This window comes from Agelaius phoeniceus, chromosome 9 (genome assembly GCF_051311805.1).
Source record: "Agelaius phoeniceus isolate bAgePho1 chromosome 9, bAgePho1.hap1, whole genome shotgun sequence".
Lineage (NCBI taxonomy): Eukaryota > Metazoa > Chordata > Aves > Passeriformes > Icteridae > Agelaius > Agelaius phoeniceus.
The window spans coordinates 28504317-28522242 of NC_135273.1; the positions used below are offsets into that span (position 1 = coordinate 28504317).

The window sequence follows — 17926 nt, forward strand, 5'->3', positions numbered from 1 at the left end:
AAAAAGCAGCAAGCAAATTCCACAAGGGGGAAGAAAACCCAAAACCAAGACAAATCACCTCCCCTCCCCACCAGCCAACTAGCCACACCATGCCACCACACCCCTACACCCCCAAAATAACAATTTTCTCAGTGGTAAAGTGTCCAAACAGGGTCATTTGCTCCCTAGTCCACCATCACCCTCTGCCTATCAGCTCCCACACCTATGAGCACCCCCTGGGTGCAATTTCACTGATTTTTGGCACTGCAGAGAGGCCCAGGTGCACCCAACTCTGATGAGTGAACACATGGCAGGTCTGAAGAGACACAGAGTGGCTGATGGCGCAGACAATAGTCCAGAGCTGCTCAGATAGACAAATGCCTGGTCAGCAGGAGCAAGGGGGACAGTAGACAATCACAGGCTGGTGACTCTGCACACATCTGGCTGATGGAGTGCTTGGGGGCTGCTTCTAGAGCCACCCTTCACTGTGCAAGGTCAGGGCTTGTTTATCCCACTTCTCTTCCCCAGGCATCATGTTCCATTCAACTACAACGCCTAAGAGCTCCAGGGAATGCCAAACAAGCCAGAAGAGGTAATTTGTTTTGCTTTAAACCTGCTCAGTGGTCTCTGTGTCTGACCTTGTCAGGTAATTCTGGATAAAGATGCTGCTGAGCCATACCAGGTGTCACAGGGCAAACATCAGCCCCAGCACACTGCACTGTGTTTCAAGGCTGCTGTAACAGAGCTGCTTCAGCCCTCAGAACACACTCTCTGAACCCTCTGCTGCAAAGGCACACTGTTATTCTCTTTCCTATTTCTGAATCAAGTCTCTTTTATCTCTACATGTCACTAATAATTTATTTTTTCTCTTTTCCTTCTTAGGAAATATAATTTCTTCACACCCTTCTTGCATACTCACTCCATCCCTCAGCTCTCATTCCAAGCCCAAAGAAGATAAGCAAAAAGGAGGTCAGAAACAGATCATAATTTTAACAGCTGGCATAATTTTCAACAGTGGTGCAAGTTCCATTTTCCTCTACCACAACAACTACTAGCCAGAAACAGACATTCACAAGAATACAGACATTGATATCAAAAAGAAATTCCTCAGCTGTGGAATTTTCAAATCATCATCTCACCAATTTTGGCATTTTTTTCTTTGCACCTACATTCAGCAATGAAGTCCCTTGAAGAGATTTTAAGAAATAGTTTAAATCCTGCTGTGTAGTAAAGGCAAACATATACAACAGGTCATGTAATTTTGTAGTTCATATCTCAGATGGTGCCCTATATAAAACCTTCCTCAGCTGATAAGCATTTTAATCATACATGATAACAGAGCCAAATCTCCTGTGAATATATAATCTTCCAATTAAATCCTCAAACCTTGCATTTTCCAATCATGGAGAGATACAGAGCCACTTTTTATTTTATTTTAATTTCTAACATATAAACCAAATTCATCAGTATCAGGAAACAACACTTCTACCAGAAAATTAGTTTCAAATAACTAAAATTATGTTAATTGTGTAAAATTCATCTAAATATATTTAATATACCAAAAATATTGGTGAGAGAAGTTAGATAATTTTTAATTTATCTATCTTTCCATGGCATACTTACAGGTTGTCCATGAATACTCTCAAAATATAGTAGACATTTCTGAAGATTGATTTTTTCCAAAGCCATTTGCTTTTTTGTCATATCCTATTTAAAAAAGTTATTTATAAGATTATGAGTCAGGATTTCATGACAAGGGTACAGGTACATATCTGTTTAATAATCTCTTCTTCCCAGATAAACATTAATAATGAATTCTATTTCTGCCTGCACTGAGGTCAATGGGGACTTGGCATTAACTTAGCAAGAACAGAGTCCAAAATTACATGACATATATATTAAGTATGTTTTGTTGTAAAAAATGAGAACAACCACCATTCTAGACAAAATACTCAGAAAGCTGAAAAAATTCATAGAGAGCATTCCTCAACTTTTTAATTATTCATCAAGAAATAGATTTGCCTTGGCTGGTAGGAGATGTAGAACATAAAGATCTAATAATGCAAACCCAACCTGTAATGGCAAACAGCTTATTTCTCTTCTAAGATTGCAGTGTGAGTCACTGGTACCAAAAGAACACTGATTTCTCAGTGCTGGGGAATATCAGTATCTGTCCAGGTGTGTGCTGTGGGGAGCACACACTGTAACAGGTATTTGTCTCCTCCTTTCCCCAGCTAGACCTGCTCCTGACAGTTGCTTATTTTCACCTGGGCCAGAACACCAAGGCACACAGGAAGAGAATGTCACTTCCCAGAGTCTCTGCCAGGTCACAACAGAGCCACGTGAGCTAGGGCCAGTGTTCCCAGGTTTGGGGGAGATGAAGTCATGTGAAGAACCATGGACTTGGGGCACACACACAGGGGGCCTTTCTGCAGAGAGCTGATGACAAGGGGGCTTGTAGTGACAACTAGAAAGTGACTACCAATTAGACCCTACCTTTAAAAATAAATCAGCCTTGAAGTGACACTCTTCTAATATCAGAGCACCTTGCTATTAACTTCAACAGGAGCAAAACATTTTTTCTTTGATGCTCAAATGCAAAAACAGCACAGAGCCATTAATCAGAACTACTAATCACATTTTCCTAAAAGGTCTGCATGAGTTAATCACTCTAAAATCGTCTGTCATTCATGTTAAGAGATGAGCTGCTAACTAGAATGCAGGAATATTATAAATCAGCCAATTTGTTTATTTATAGCTAGTTCTGCAATTAATATGAGGTTAATTCTTTCAAAAACTATTAAGCCTGGAGCAGCTGAGTGGTTGGGAAGAAATAGGGTGATCATTAATATTGATTTTACACAAGAGAAACGATCTCAAGAGGGCTTAGCATTTGAGCCTATTTCAAAAGCTCATTTTATTAGCAATCTCAAGACAGGTTGGTATTCAGCTAAGTTGGAAATAGCTGATAATTTCAAAATGAGAGAAGGCAGCTGGAGTCACAAACTACAGAATTGTCTGAGACATCTTAGGACTGTAGGCTACATACAGCAGCAGGAGATTCAATGCTAATTAAATAGAAACACTGCTTCATAGCCAAGGAGAATGTGAACTGAAGTGGGTCAATGATGAGAAGACAGATACATAGAGGGAGCCAGTCTGAGAAAAGCCTTGGGGGACAGGCTGCAAACATTCATACAGCAGGCAAAAGTTATTTGTGATATATAAAGAAAGAAAAGGAGGACTTCTCCTAAAGATAAGGTAGTAGTTTGGTTTTCATAACTTGGAACAGAGGCACACAAAATGCTGTGTACAGTTATCTTCCTTACTAGTCTGTTCTGTTCCCTGCATGCTTATGCCTTGAAGCTCACTATTGTTTTTCCAGACAGAAAATACAAACTGGGGACAGAAGGACAGACAGTCCAGTGAGAGCTGGGCCTTCCCAGAGCCTGTCAAAGGCAGTGCTTTGTTTCCATGCAAGCACGGAGTCAGGTTCCCAGGGCCTTGGTCTGCCACTTAGGGATGTGTGGTGCTCATTACAAAGCAGCATTTAACACAAACTTAGAAACAAAAAGTATAAAGAAAGGCAACGAGTGACATGACACCTCCATAGAGCAGTGCCAGCTCCCATCAGGCCAGCTCCAGCCCTGCTGCTCTGGGAAAGGCTGTGAGCCAGAGCTGAGCAGCACAGAGCTGCTGCTGCCCCGGGGCACTGAGGCACAGTCACAGCCACCCAACGCTCACACTGGATTCCAAGCTGGGAGCTGCGTCTTGGATTTGTTTTTTGGGGGATTTGGTGCAGCTTTTTCAGCAGTATTACTAAACTTGTGTTTATTTGCCTTTTATCTCTTGAACTCTTACATTTGTACTCTTAACCTAATTTTTTTTCCTAAAGCCTTGTAGCTAAACCCAAGATGAGCTATTACACAAATTACCATCTCCCAGTAATATACTGGGAGGTGGTAATTTATGTAATACAAACAAGAACAGGTGGCCACCCCTTTGTGGGGTACTGAGCCATGCACAGGCCAACCCAAATTTTCTCTTTGCCTTCTCATTCAATGACTTTACTCACAGGCTTTTTGCAGGAGGGGTGTTTGGTTCTGGAAACCATATTCTGCTGTTTCCTATTCAGGTCGTGTGCTCTGTACTCTTTAGATATACTGGGATCTTACTCTGCACTTTTCTAAGGACACACATGCTCCCACTTGTATTTCAGCTGGGTTTTAGAGGTTTTCCACAGGGAACTTCAGGGGAGAACTTGGCAGGCTTTCATGGAAATGCTATCTTTGGCCAAAATAACTAAATATCAAAAAAAAAAAAAAAAGTTTAGCTGCTGCTTAGTTTACTATTAATCTAGCTCAGATTCTAGTGCAGGATCTAAATGTTATATAGAAAACAAAATGTTGCACAGAAAATACATCTACAGTAACACCAAAGTTGTTTGTAGCTGAAATGAAGCCTTTGATCTTTGCTGTTACCACAGACATCCTTGATTTATTTCACATCATTGGTGCCACAAACCTCATTCTCCCCCAAAAGTCCAGGATGACTCATAATCAAAATCCAATCTTTTTTGATGTTATGCTTAGGGAGCTACTAAAATATATCATTTTGGAATAGATCAATTTGATTTCATGTTATTCCTGCTCAAGCCTCTGTTCCCCAGCAGTTTTGATAACTATTACCAAGCACCTTTGCTAACAGATAGTTTTTAAAACACAAGTTCTCTCCATAAGAAAACAAAAAGAAAATGAGATTTGTTCTAAAAAAAATTGAAAATATTGTAATGTGCAAACATCTAATTTATATTGCTTCCTTGTTTGTGAGAATATTCCAAGCCTGCATTGCCATTTCTTAAATTTAGAAGGTTCTCTTAGAAAATTAGGGGAAGTTCAAAAAAATTGAAAAATGAGTGGGACAGATACCCACTTATTTTTATAAGAAAGTTTTTTGAACTGGATTTTGTCAGAGACATTTGTTTTGGTGTCATCTGATCTCACCCCATTAATAAAAAAAATTAATGACTGAAAATATTATCCTACAGTCTGTGCTGTTAGGATGTTAGAGCTTTATACAGAATAGCATGGTTTTGTTGCTTTTTTGTTTGTTTTCTGGTTATGAAACACATTTTCCATTTCATTTCTCTTTCTAAAAAATTAGCACAGAAAAAGAAACAATTAAAAAATCAGTCATGTATGCAGCACCCAAGATCTGAGAAGCATGGCATTGTTATGCATAGTCCTGGTTTTTATATAGCAATTACTTTTTTGAGAACCAAGAATAGAAACAAAACAAAAATTTAAAATTGTCTCTGCTGGGTACTCTCTGCTACTGAAATCCACCCAGAATAATTTCTTAGTTCTCACATAGTTTAGCATTTAGTTCTTCACCCTCTCACCCCTTCACCTTTCTAATTCACCAGCCAAAGTCTAAATGTTACTGTCAACACTTAGACTTTAGGTACCTTTGAGGGCAGAATTTATTGTCCTGCTTGGTGGTAATAGCATCAGAACAGCAACATCCTCTGACAGCAAAAACAGCCCCCAGAAGAGTGGGGGTTTGGGTGGTACCTACTGTTTTAGAAAACCCCATATTGTGACAGGAATGTGAAGGCACAGCAAAAATTTAATGTATGTACTAGTTTTAAAACAAAAAACCTGATTTCCCAGCCAAGCAATCATGTTCCATGGAATATTGCTCCTTCATTCAGAAGAGTAATTGAGAACATGGGAAAGAAGAGGCAGGATCAGCACAAATGTACAAGGTCAGGAGAGCAAAGCAGTCTGGACAGTTGTGCTGTCCCTGTCACCTCAGTGCACGCTACTGACTCTGCAGAGGCTTTCAGCATTTCTCAGCTGAGAGGGGATCTTTATCATCAAATACCTTCAGGAATGTTTTTAGCCACAGTTTCTGTGAACTCAAGGTGCTTGTGCTGCCACCACTTTCAGAACACCTGATATGCAGTTCTGGGCACACAGCCTCAAGTCAGCAGGTTCCTGCAGTGCCTGGCAAACAGTTTCACATGAGCAGAAACATGCTCAGTTTTTTGAGCAGAAAATGCTTAGCACTTCTTGGAAAAGCCTTCTGCACCTCAGCAATTCTTCTCAGAAGAGTCACTTCTGGAAACTGCACTAGAGTTCCCACCTCACTAGAGAGAAAATGCACTGCAGTGCCAGCAGACAGAGGATGAGCACTCCCTGGCACACCCTGAGCCAGCCACACTAACATCTGCCTCAGGGGAGAATTCTGAGGGAACAGCCATGCTTCTTAAATACCTTAATAGTCTCAGGAAGGTTGAAGTGTTGTCTTTTCTCCTTTAGTCGTCTCAACACACTGTCCATGGTTTCTTCCACAGAGGGAGCTGGTTCCATGCTGGTGGCCTCCTGTGTGCCAGCCTCTTTAGAGGTGCCACTGCCTTCACACTGCTCATTTCTTTGGGGCACTGTGGACGTACAGTTTTGCTCTTCTGACATTCTGAGTTTCAGCTCTGAAAGGCAAATTGCATGGCAAGTAAATAGATGAGAAGTATTTGCAAAGGAGTTTTCTGTGACACTACCAGGGAAAAAAACCTGAAACTTTCCTACTCCTTGCTAACAATTATTATCATACCACAGGCATGTAGGAAAGTAATTATACTTCACTTTAATATGTAACATCTTTTGCTTCCTAGAGCAATTTAAACTGTCCCTCTCCCTTCCAGAGGTCACCCTGCCATGCCAATCCAGATGCTCAAGTGGTCCTCACAAGGAGAAGCCACCCCTTTCTTAAATGACTTCCCTTGGCAGAAGAGCACCTGAGCACCCCAGCTGAAGACAGAAGCTTCCCAGTCAGCAGCCTGCCTGGATGTGATAAAGCATGTGTGACTCTATTAACTTGACACCAAGCCAAAGCCCCTGGAGCTCCAGGGATCTGCACAGAGCAACAAGGAAATTGAATTAAAATCTGAATTAGCTCCCATAAAACCAGATTTTGTTCCAAGCAAATGCCTGTCTGGTGAAGGACCTTGGGCAAGGCAGGAGATTGATGTCTCCAACTGTGTTAAATTTGTTGAAATCCATGCAGAAACAGTAACATAATTTTTTATTTGTGACAGTCTGAGGATATAGGTCAGATTTGTGGGGAAAAACAGTAATTTTTAGTAAACCCATAGAGTTAGAAAGGATAGACAAGCCTTGCAAATTTAAAGAAGGATCTACAAACATTTGAGTGTTTTCCATTTCAGTTGTACTTGGCATGTGAACCTCATGAATCTGGCTTCATTTAAAAGCAGAGCCATTATCCAGGATAATAACAATCAAGGGTTGTCACAGGATTGAGGCATTTGGGGTGTGAAGGTGAGGCTGATCTACGAAACCTAGACCCACTGGACAGGAGATTGAGTGGTTGAATCAGAGATACAATCTTCAGAAAAGTAACCATGCAGATTGGCCATTTCTTTGCATTTGCCCTTCCTGTATTTGCAACACAGAGTTCAAGGGGAAATAATAATAGTAATCATCGTCATCATCATCTAGTAGTCATACAGGATAGTACTCAAGGGGGAATTTCCAGAAGAAATTTACTGAAAGACGAGTTTCTACTTCTTCATTTACCACAATCACATCCTCTATATCTACATTATTAACTACATCCAGAACAGAGATGAAAGATAATACTACAATTTATTTAGTAGTGAGAATCCATTTATAACAGGGAAAAAAAAAAAAAAAAAGGGTTTAGTGAATTATAAATAGCCTTCAAAAAAAAAAAATCAATCAGTCTTGGCTACAAACTCCCCAAGGGAAAGCATCTGATACACCCACAGACATTAATGGAGTGGTATGCAGACAGTCAAGGACAAAACCTGACCCTCAAGGCCAAATTTATTATCAAGGAAAGATCTGTTTTTATGATCAAAATAAATTAAATCCTTAGTGATGTATGTCCTCTGTCATAAAGAAACAGTTGCACCTACATTTGTGCTATTACAAGGAAACTTTTAACTTCTGTGTTTTAGACCCTCATGAAAGTGCTCAGAACAACACTGCCTTCTGCATGCATGTTTATAGTGATGAGGGAGAGATGATGGCTTTTTCCCCTTCTCCTTTCCAGCCTTGGTATGGAGGCTGAACTGGCTCACTTTAATCCCTGCTTTCAGGAATCAAGACAAGGCATATCACATAATATCTTTCTTGCCATTGGGAGACTTACTGCCACACATTGTGAAAAATAAGCAGAGCAGTGAGGTTAGAAAACTGACTTGAAAAGGTTCCAGGTACACTCCCCCTTCCAAAAGGCTCAGCAGCAAAGGGACAGAACACTCTATTACCTACCTTTGAGCTGCTTCCGACCTTTGGCCAGAGCATTCATCCACTTCAGAACCTCAGGATTGGAAGTTTTGTCACCATGAGAAGGCTGAATGCAAAGGAAAATGTAAAGAATGTAAAGAAAGAGAAGGAACTGACAGTTAAAGGATCAAACAGACAAAACCCTCCCCACCCCCAGTGTGCTACAAAATGTCTGTACTTCTGACTGCACTCTATCAGAGCCATGCAGGGCATCTGGCTTGATCATGGCATTAATTTGTCATGGCTTATCTCTCCCCATTGTGACACAGTGCCACAAGGATCTGAGTGTTATGTCTCTGATCCCAAAAAGGACAGCACTGAATGTTTCAGTCTCTGACTAATTGGATAAATAACCTCGGTGACTTCAAAAGGATTGATCAAATACCTAATTTTAGTCAAGTTCCTAAGTGATTTCCAGGATGGTAACTGAAGCTCTCTGTCCTTTGCAGGAATAAACTCTTACTATAAGACTAGGATGCTCTTGGGAAGCAGCATTTTCAGAATTTCAACTGACCTGCTTAATTAATCAAATGAAAAATCCTGTGCAAGAGTGATTTCAAAAGAAACAAACAACAAAGGCTTTGTAGATCAGGGGTTATTTTGCATTTAGAAATTGCCTGCAAATTAAAGAGAATTTACACTGAATCTTCAAAACTCAGGTATATAAAATTGCAAAACAGTTTCACAAAATCCACCTTCTGAAATAATTTCTTTTCTGACCATATTGTGAGAGTTGTTTAGGTATGAAATTGTCCTCCTAGGAGCTTATGATGCCCACAGAGCCAAACAGTGCACACATTTAAGGTTTTGGCCATTAACAGGATTAAAAGGTAATATATCATTTGCTTAATTTTAATACAGTCAGAAAATGTCACAAACTTCCCTGATTTGTGTTGTACACCTCCTTAGCATCAGGTATGTTTTAATATTCTTATACTGCACAATTCCCAGCACAGCACTCACCACTGACCTCAAACAACCCCCACAAGTTTTATTTCTCTGATTTTTACCATCAGCTTGTACAGAGCCCCAGGCTTTGGAGGTTCATAGGAGCCTGCCTGAATGAAGGGATCTGCACAGCAGAACAAGTTTCCAGGCAAATGACTCCTACAAAGCAAATAAGTAGCTTTCCACCTTTTGCACCATTTTGTTTCACAAGCCTGTCAGCGGTGTTTCACCGATTCCCACTTCTCAAAGATGGATATTTTGCAACAAAGGTAATCCAAAGAAAATTAAAAGTCTCAGAACTACTGCATACACTGAAAGATGCTGAAAAGGTATTCATTGAAGTTTTTCCTATTTCATTTTACCAGAAATACCCTATCTCACATTGCTTTGAATAAATAATTGTTTAAATACACTGGGATTCTTGCCTCCATCTTGGAGTACTTACCTTTTCAATATTGTCTTACCAGGTATTTTTTTTCTTGCTCAAACTTTTCTTCATACTTCCTAATTTTTCTCTTGAGGCTCTGAAGATGCTTGGTAAGTTGTGTTACTGTCTGTGGTTCTTTGCAGTCTTCACAGCTACACCTGGAAGAACTTCTTGGCCTGCAAAAGCCAAAAGCAGATTTGTGGGATCCAAGAGCTGGCTATAATGGACCCTGCCTTGTTTTCAGGGTCCACTTCACACTTAGCATTCCAGAATTCATGGCTATTCTACTCTTTCACTGGATAGAGACTACTTAGTTTTATAAAGTAAGCATAAAATAATTGCTTTTGCTTGAAGGTACCCCTAGAGTATTCTAATGGGTTCACCATCTGTCTTTCATTCTCTCTTTTTTTTTTTTTAATTAATCGTGGGATTTCTGAATATATTTCAAAAAATTAATCTAGTAGGCAAAAGCTTGATCCAGTATTTACATTTAACACCCACACCTTTATTCACAAATCTTTCAAGTATAACATGAGATTATGGTGACATGATTTGTAAAAGTAAGCTCGGGGAGTTTTTCATTACTGGAAATGAACATTATCATTTGGAAGACAGTTTAGTTTCTGATTATTTACAGTTACAAGTCAATAGAGATGATTCTTATCCATATGCAGCTGAAGCTAAAGCTCTGCATATCAGCTTTTAAGAAAGTTAATTTATCTCTGAAACTCACACCTTGGTTTCAGGAAATCCCATACAAGGACTGTTCATATGCTTTATGCCACTGTCACCTCTCATCAGTGACTCAAGCTACAGCTCAATTACAGCTGAATTTTTTAGTATTATGCCTAGAGAGCCCTCTCTATCTTGTGCTCACTCGTCATTCTAATTACTAACATTTAAAACTGTCCTTGCTAACTGTAATTAACAAAGACTTCAAAAAAAATATTGTACACTGTTATGACTGAGGAAACACTAGTTCCTATTTCTGGTGTTGCAAATCATCCACTTCAAAATACACCACAATAAAAACATTTGCTTTTTATTACATAGCAACAACGGGAAAAAACCCACGAAGAGTCAAAGGTTGTGAATTGCAAAAAAAGTCTTAAAAATGCATAAGGATTAAAATAGATTTTCTTACATCATGAAAGGTTGAGCACTTGGTGGAGAAGGGGCAGACTCTGTGTCTAGATTAAATCTCTGGCTTTGGCTAAAGATAGAGCAGCGTGGTGACAAGAGAGGATTGTCTCCATCTGTGATGTGATACAGCAGCCGGCTGGTCCCTAGGGAGTGATGCTCCTGTGGGCTGCTCTCCATGTCATTCTGCCAGTCCCTGTGGGCTGGCACAGGCTCTAGAAAGAAAGTAGAAATCACTGTGGACTGAGGGGCACTCACATGGGGTACAGCTACCTAGGTCAATAAAAATTTGTCTTTACAGAAGTATTCCAAGCATAAGTATTCAAAGTGAGCAGCAAACAGATCAGCAAAGTGTTGCATGCAGGGTGGACACAGCACTGAGGATGAGAAAATAGAAGTACTGCCACTGGCTTCACATAAATCCCTTCTGAGTTCCACAGGAGGAGGTGGATGGGTGTATTTATAAACTATGAAGTAAAGATGGAGAGTTTCCCAGAATAGAAGCATTACTTGTATTTTCATAGATCTGTTTGCTTTTGAAAGCCACTTTCCTGAAGAAGACGATGACTGCCCACAATAAGTTTTATTTTGTGATTTTTCATTTAGTCCCTTGGTGAAGAGAAAGGAAGGTCAAAAATATAATATGTCCTGGTGGTAAGAACCTCCAGGGCTGCTTGCAGCATCCTGCAGGATTTTGTTGGATAACAATAACATATCCTTGGCTCAAAGAACACAAGATATGAAAATAACAACCACAACCAAGAACATTCAATTTATTTACTCAAGGTCATGGGCAGTGGCTGCTTCTTGGAGGAGTTATGCTTGTGGTACTGTGTTAACAATGTCTTGGACTTTAAATGCAAACCTCAACACAGATGCCTTAAAAGGTAAAATTTGTTTTCTAGTGATGGTCAAGCTAGAAAAAGTAGGAATTGATGAACCTCATCACACAGGTTCTGCTTATGGGTAGTATGAGAAATAATGGCACATTACAGGGCCTACCTAGGGAACATCAGGGGTTCACCTTCCTGTCCTCTACCTGAGTCCATTGAAGGGAATATTCAATATTCAATATTGAATCTTCTTCCTCACCCTCAGTAGGTGAAATGCATGATGATGATCAAACTTAATCAATATTTTTGCTATCAGATTATTGGGATTTAATGCAGATTATGCTTTCTAGGGAAAAACTCCACAATCTCATAAAAGTTCTTGCTCAAATTTTTTTCTCTCTTGCTTTGCTAAAGCAAAGTTTGTGCCCTGACTCAGGTTCTCCTACAGCAGTTTCCACAGTACATTATATTTTGCACCAGCTACATTATTTTCTTTTTTTTCTAAGCACATTCATATATACAGCTTTTTAATTAATATCTATTATTTTGCATTTCCAGGCAGCATGTGTCAATTCTAATCAGTAATATATTTGCCATATATCATGCATTCTAATACATTTCACAGAATCTTTTTATTCAATGGAAGTCGAAAACTGCCCTGAGAAACAACTGTGCATGAGTTTACTCACAGAAGAACTGGCAGGTGTAGGTAAATTCTTTTACCTTCACTTTTGATTTTCTGCTTTGCACATGGGACATCACATTCCCATGCTGAGTGAGTATTTTTTCCAGGATTTGAATGGAACCTCTGTAGTACATTTTATTTGCCCTCTTTCCAACAAATACCAAAACTGCAAATCCCTATTGCTACACTGTGAAAGTGGTGAAAAATCAGGTCTGAATGGCACCCTTCAAAAAAAAAACAAAAAAAAAACCAAAAAAACAAACCTATATTTCTCTGAAAAATAGAAAATACAATGGCTTAAATATAATTTTATTGGACACTATCCAACTGCTCTTGCTTTACAAACAACAAAAAACTTCCTATTGTATATTGTATAATCACAGTTTAGTCTGTCAAGCAAAAGTTACACGACTCTTGTATTTACAAGCTCATCTATTCTTACCAGCATCATCAATTATAATTATGTTAAGCATTTTCAGAATGAGACAATGTAGTTGATTGTTAATTCTAACCTTGCATCCTTCCTCTAAGTACTTCACTCTCTGTAGGACAAATTCAGCTCTCCAAGATACCAGAGCAACACCCAGATCTCCCAAACCTTGTAAGAGATTCAAATCCTCCCGCAGAGAGACCCCAGGAAGGCACCTGGGAGAGGCAGGGGTGGAGCACTGAGGTGTCCTGGGCAATCATGGACACTGACAACAGGCAGTGACAATGGCTGGAATAATTGGTGTCCTGCAACAAAAGTGTTCCCTCTTTCCTCATCCTGTAAAATTTTTAAAAATTAATACCTTTGGGTTTTGATCTGTTGTTGCTGCTGGGTTGTTTTTTTCTGAAGAACAGTATTGTCAGTGAGAAGAACCTGACTTTCCTTGCTTTAATTTCACCATCTTTGAACTCCAAGAAACACATAATCACTGGGAAATAGGTTGACTAAGAACAATTGCACAGTTTTTCATGTTCTGTTATTACAAGGAATAAGTATTAAGTAGCAGTGCCCTCACTGTGAAAGGAAAATGATGTGATAAAAAGATCAGCTAGTCTGTGTTTGATAAGAGAAGGGTATAACTTTCTATAACTTTCTATTTGAACTCTGACTTCCTGTGGACCTGAAAATGTCCTTCATGCAGGAGACAGCCTGTACCACTGCTAAACCATATGGTGATAGACATTGCTGCTCCTCACATCTACAGCCAGACCATTTCATAGGCCCAGCCCAGGATCAGAAATGGAAGAAATGCACACGTTCAGGACTTAGCACTCCTGGAAGATAAATACACAGGAAAAGGAGGGGCTGGTGCAGCTCCAGTGTAAAACCAAGCACACAAAGTTCAAGGAGGTTCTTTTATTCTGCTAGCAAACAAAAGGGAGACAACCTGCCTGTTTATAATTTGGGAATATTTCCCAAAAGCCAAGGCACTTTCATTTCCTTGGCCTTCTGACAGCAGAGTCCACAAGGCTTGAATGCCCATGCAACTTTTCTATGGCCCAAGAAAGGGTTTAGTTCCAACTCTACTAGATGTATTAGTAGTATTAGAAGTATTAATTAGCATTAAATTACTATCAAATAGTCAGAAGTGGTCGGCAAATAATTCAGACTGATTAATTTCAGTGGCACAAGTACTAAAACATTAGGACATCTCAGGGTGATAACAAGTTCTAACCAACTCCATTTTTAATTAACACTTAAGGCCATCATCCTGATTCCAGTTCTGTGTGGAACCTAAACAAGACACTAAATATTATCCTAAATATTATCCTAAGGGTAGCCCATTAACTGACCAAACTTCTACCTGTCTTCATGTATCTTGTCTAATTTTAGCCTCTATTTTTGCCAAAACTGGGAATTAAAGCCACCTCTACCCAGGCAAGTGACTTGTCCCTTAGCATCTCTTCCATCCCATCTACTCCATGCAGCTTAACACTGACAGGAGAACACCACAGGAATTAAAGCCAAATTCTAGTGTCTGATAATCTGCAGCATGGTTCAGCAGGTGGACTTCACATGACAAGTGCTATGGTACAAGCCTGTATTTATGCCTGTGATATTCTTCAAGTGAAACAATAATACACAGAAATCTCTTGTATAGAAAAAATAATACTCAGATGTAATGTGTTCAGTCCTAAACACATTACACCTGTGAATGCCTCTATCAGAATTTTTAATTTAAAAGTCATTTAGAAGTCATTTCCTGTAGTTAGGTTCAGCTGCTCATTGCTGCAAGCACTTATGTGATGCAATCTCATATCCAAGAGTTACAGAAATTGCACCCTATTTTTCTATAATTACCCCTTTAAAAAACTAATTTAGGTACCCATCTCAACCCTTTACAGTCTCACTTTGGCAACTTGAATTCAGCATTCACATATTCAAGAGTAAACTGGAAATTGCTGACTTTGCTCAGAGATAAGTTACTGTTCATCCCCTTAAAACTGACATCCTGAAGCACCCTGTCATCTTACTATTCTGTTGTACCTTCATTCTCCATACATATGATGTATACTTTTCTAAAATTTGTTGACTGGGATGCAAATGGAAGGATTGTGTTAATTTTCCCATATCCACTGAGGAAAGGCTGATAACTAAAGATGGAACACATATGGCACATCCTCTAGAAACTCCCTTCTCAGCCTGGTACAAATCCCTGGACTTCCAGCCAAGGTGGAGCTCAAAAGGCCAATAGTGTGACAGCTCAATGCATCAGAAGATTTCAGCAGTAATTTAAGAGACAGAATTAGGACCAGCTCTGTCTGTGCAAAATGGCAAGTTACTAAAAATGCCACAAACCACAAAGCAGATGTTAACAGGAATGAGGGCACATTAAAACCCATTAAATAGATAAGCTTTAACTAAAGCACGAGTTTGAACTGCTGGAGTGGCAGAGCATGCTCTGAAACTGAGCAAGAGAAATGCTACATCATGCAACATTTCCCCATGTGGCTGCAGAGGGGAAATAGGAGTAGAGAGGGGGTTGGAAGCAGCAGTCACCACCAGCATAAATAAAAAGAAAATCCAATCAAAACAGCAAAAAATTATTGTGGGGAAACAATTAAGAACCATCCTAGCAATGAACTATGAAACCGCCAGAGCAAAATAATGCAGCAAACTACAAGGTCCTGTCCACCCTGACACAAAGGAAAGGAGTCAGTGCAGATTTTGGGTGAGCTGCAGAAGGTCTTTTCCTGTGCAGCACACAAATGCTGACCTGCAGACCTGTTTCTGCTTCACATCCCCATCAAGGTTAGCCCCAGTCCAGGCTCCATAGCCGTGTTCAAGAGCTATTAAAGTATTTGCCTGGCTGGACTAACACATCCTCTTTTTAAAAAGAAAACAAAAACAGGACATTTAGCATTTTTAGATTCCTTCATCTTCATAATAATTTGATTTTTACATGCATCGTTCCTTGATTTTTCCAGTGCCAACCTCAAACTTTGAAATTTTTTAAGTGGAACACTATCATTCGTGTAACACTATAATATTTTTTTGTAAATAACTCAATGTTATTTCTTGCTGAAAATGCTGAGCAAGCAGCTCCTAAATAATTTCTTCTTAACCCAGATTTTTTTTTTTATATGAAACAATTGCAAAGGGATTACTGACCTACCTGCCTTAATTTGAACCATACATGGTGCACGACTTAGGTATTTGTGTATTCATGTCACTTGTCTGTGAGATGTATTAGTCATACTGCCTTTGACCTATTTTTCACGAGCAGTGACTCCTCTTCTATTGAGCATCACGACTCTGCCAGCCCTGTGACTACAAGCCATGAATTGACAAAAACAGTGCTGAGCCTTAGGGCTATTTATTTCTCTATTGAGGGAAGAGGGAGAGATAACACACCACAGTTTGCCCAGCTGGGTAATAATACAGGATCATGAATGATTAAAATCCACATGCTGTAAAACTCACCTTCGCTATCTCTCTGCTGATGCATTAAATTAAAATCAATAATAGGAGAAATGAAGTGATATTGCTCTGACAAAAAGAATGACAAAAATAGAATTACATGATATGGCAGGTGATCTCACACAATACAGACATAGGAAGTAAAGAGAGTAAATTTACTTGGGGAAAAACAACAGATTAAAACTAAAAAATAAAATAATTGGGATTCTTAAAACCTCTCTGAAAAGGAAAATTCCCTCTCAGAAAACTGGAGAGTTACAGCTGTTAATTTCCATTCTTTTACCAGGTATCACCCCTTTTTACGTTACACAGCCTTTGCAGGAGGAAATGGTGCTTTGCATTAGCTCTGCACTGTTTCCCAGAGGGCTGCAAGCCTGATTTTAAAGTGCAAGTCACAAGGCTTTCTTATAATTGCAAATGAGAGCACATCATGGCACGCTGGCTTACCTCCACAACTGGCCCCATCAGCTTGCACACTGCTGTGGGCTGGAGAAGGGGCTGTGTCCTTGGGTGCCGGCAGCTGCGGAGTTTCCTCCTGGGCTGGCAGAAACGCAGAGCACAGATCAGTTTCCAGGGCTTGCAGCTTCAACAAAGAATTCTGCAGACAAAAGCAGAACATTGGGCTGGGTAGAGAACAACGGGGATCAGCAATTGCTCTTCAACTCCCGGAGCCCATCGGCAGCGCCTGCAAAGGGGTGTAACACTGCCAGCTCCGGGAGGACGTGGGGAGAGCAAACGTGCACTATTCCATGAGTTTCTTGACTCCTGGTTATTTAAGTCCCAATTTACATGGATTATTCATGGCACGTGGGAAAGATGACTTTGTCAGCAAGAGGCGATTTATTCCAGGCAGCCAAGCTGAGATGGTGTCCCTCCTCTTGGGCTTGAAGCAATACATTAAGGAAGTATTTCATTCATTGGGCTGACATCACGATCTGATGACATTATGTCCCTCCCCATCTACCATTCATAAAAAATCAAATCTCCCTCTCCAGCCTGTGAGTGCAGTGCACAGCAGTGAACAAAGAGTTACTGACAACACGATCACTCAAGGGATTCTTGGGAGAGAGATTTTTTTTAATTGGCTGTTTTAGAGGTACTTCATTATGTAGACAGGGCTTTTATGAGGGCTGCTGCCAGTTCTACAGGGCAGCAGATCATTTGTGATCCGCTGCAAAGGTAAAATCAACACATCATTGTCACTGGCTGCAGGCAAGTCAATGACAGGGACAGTTATCTGCCACCTCACTTCCAGCCTCTGTGCCATGCGTGGTCCAGCTCTGATCTGAATTTCTAATGCTGCATGCAGCACTGAGCTGCACGATCTGACACAAGCATCTCGCTGTGATGGAAATGCTGTGAAAGCCCTAATCACCATCTGACTGGGCAAAATGAGTCACTCCCCACACCCCACGCATCCAGCTCCCCCATCTCAAGGGAAATACAGCTCAAAACATAAAACAAAACCACACAAGGCTGTCCTAATAAGCACACAGCTGGCACACACAGAATGTACGTATAACATTAAGTCACTCAAGTGATACATATTTATGAAGGACATTTTCTGAAGAAAATAATCTGAGATGCAAAAAAAAAAAAAAATTCCTCAAATTCATACCCTGAAAAGTCTTTTCCTCACTCTGTCAAACACCTGAAACCAATTTATTGATTCAT

General features: G+C 39.9%; 1 protein-coding gene across 8 annotated transcripts in view; it reads right to left on the reverse strand.

Moving 5' to 3' along the window:
* FAM13C (family with sequence similarity 13 member C) overlaps window positions 1–17926 on the reverse strand; it is a 116097-nt gene that overhangs the window by 5975 nt on the left and 92196 nt on the right. For 4 of the 8 annotated variants that reach the window (XM_077183349.1, XM_077183350.1, XM_054637187.2 and 1 more), the window contains 7 exons: window positions 16700–16850; window positions 16256–16321; window positions 10829–11039; window positions 9722–9860; window positions 8295–8376; window positions 6258–6469; window positions 1603–1686 (listed from right to left, as the gene is read on the reverse strand). In XM_077183349.1, coding sequence (XP_077039464.1) covers window positions 1603–1686; window positions 6258–6469; window positions 8295–8376; window positions 9722–9860; window positions 10829–11039; window positions 16256–16321; window positions 16700–16850 — 945 coding nt within the window. The remainder of the gene's footprint in view (window positions 1–1602; window positions 1687–6257; window positions 6470–8294; window positions 8377–9721; window positions 9861–10828; window positions 11040–16255; window positions 16322–16699; window positions 16851–17926) is intronic. The other 4 variants (XM_077183356.1, XM_077183351.1, XM_077183354.1 and 1 more) reach the window with 2 other exon arrangements.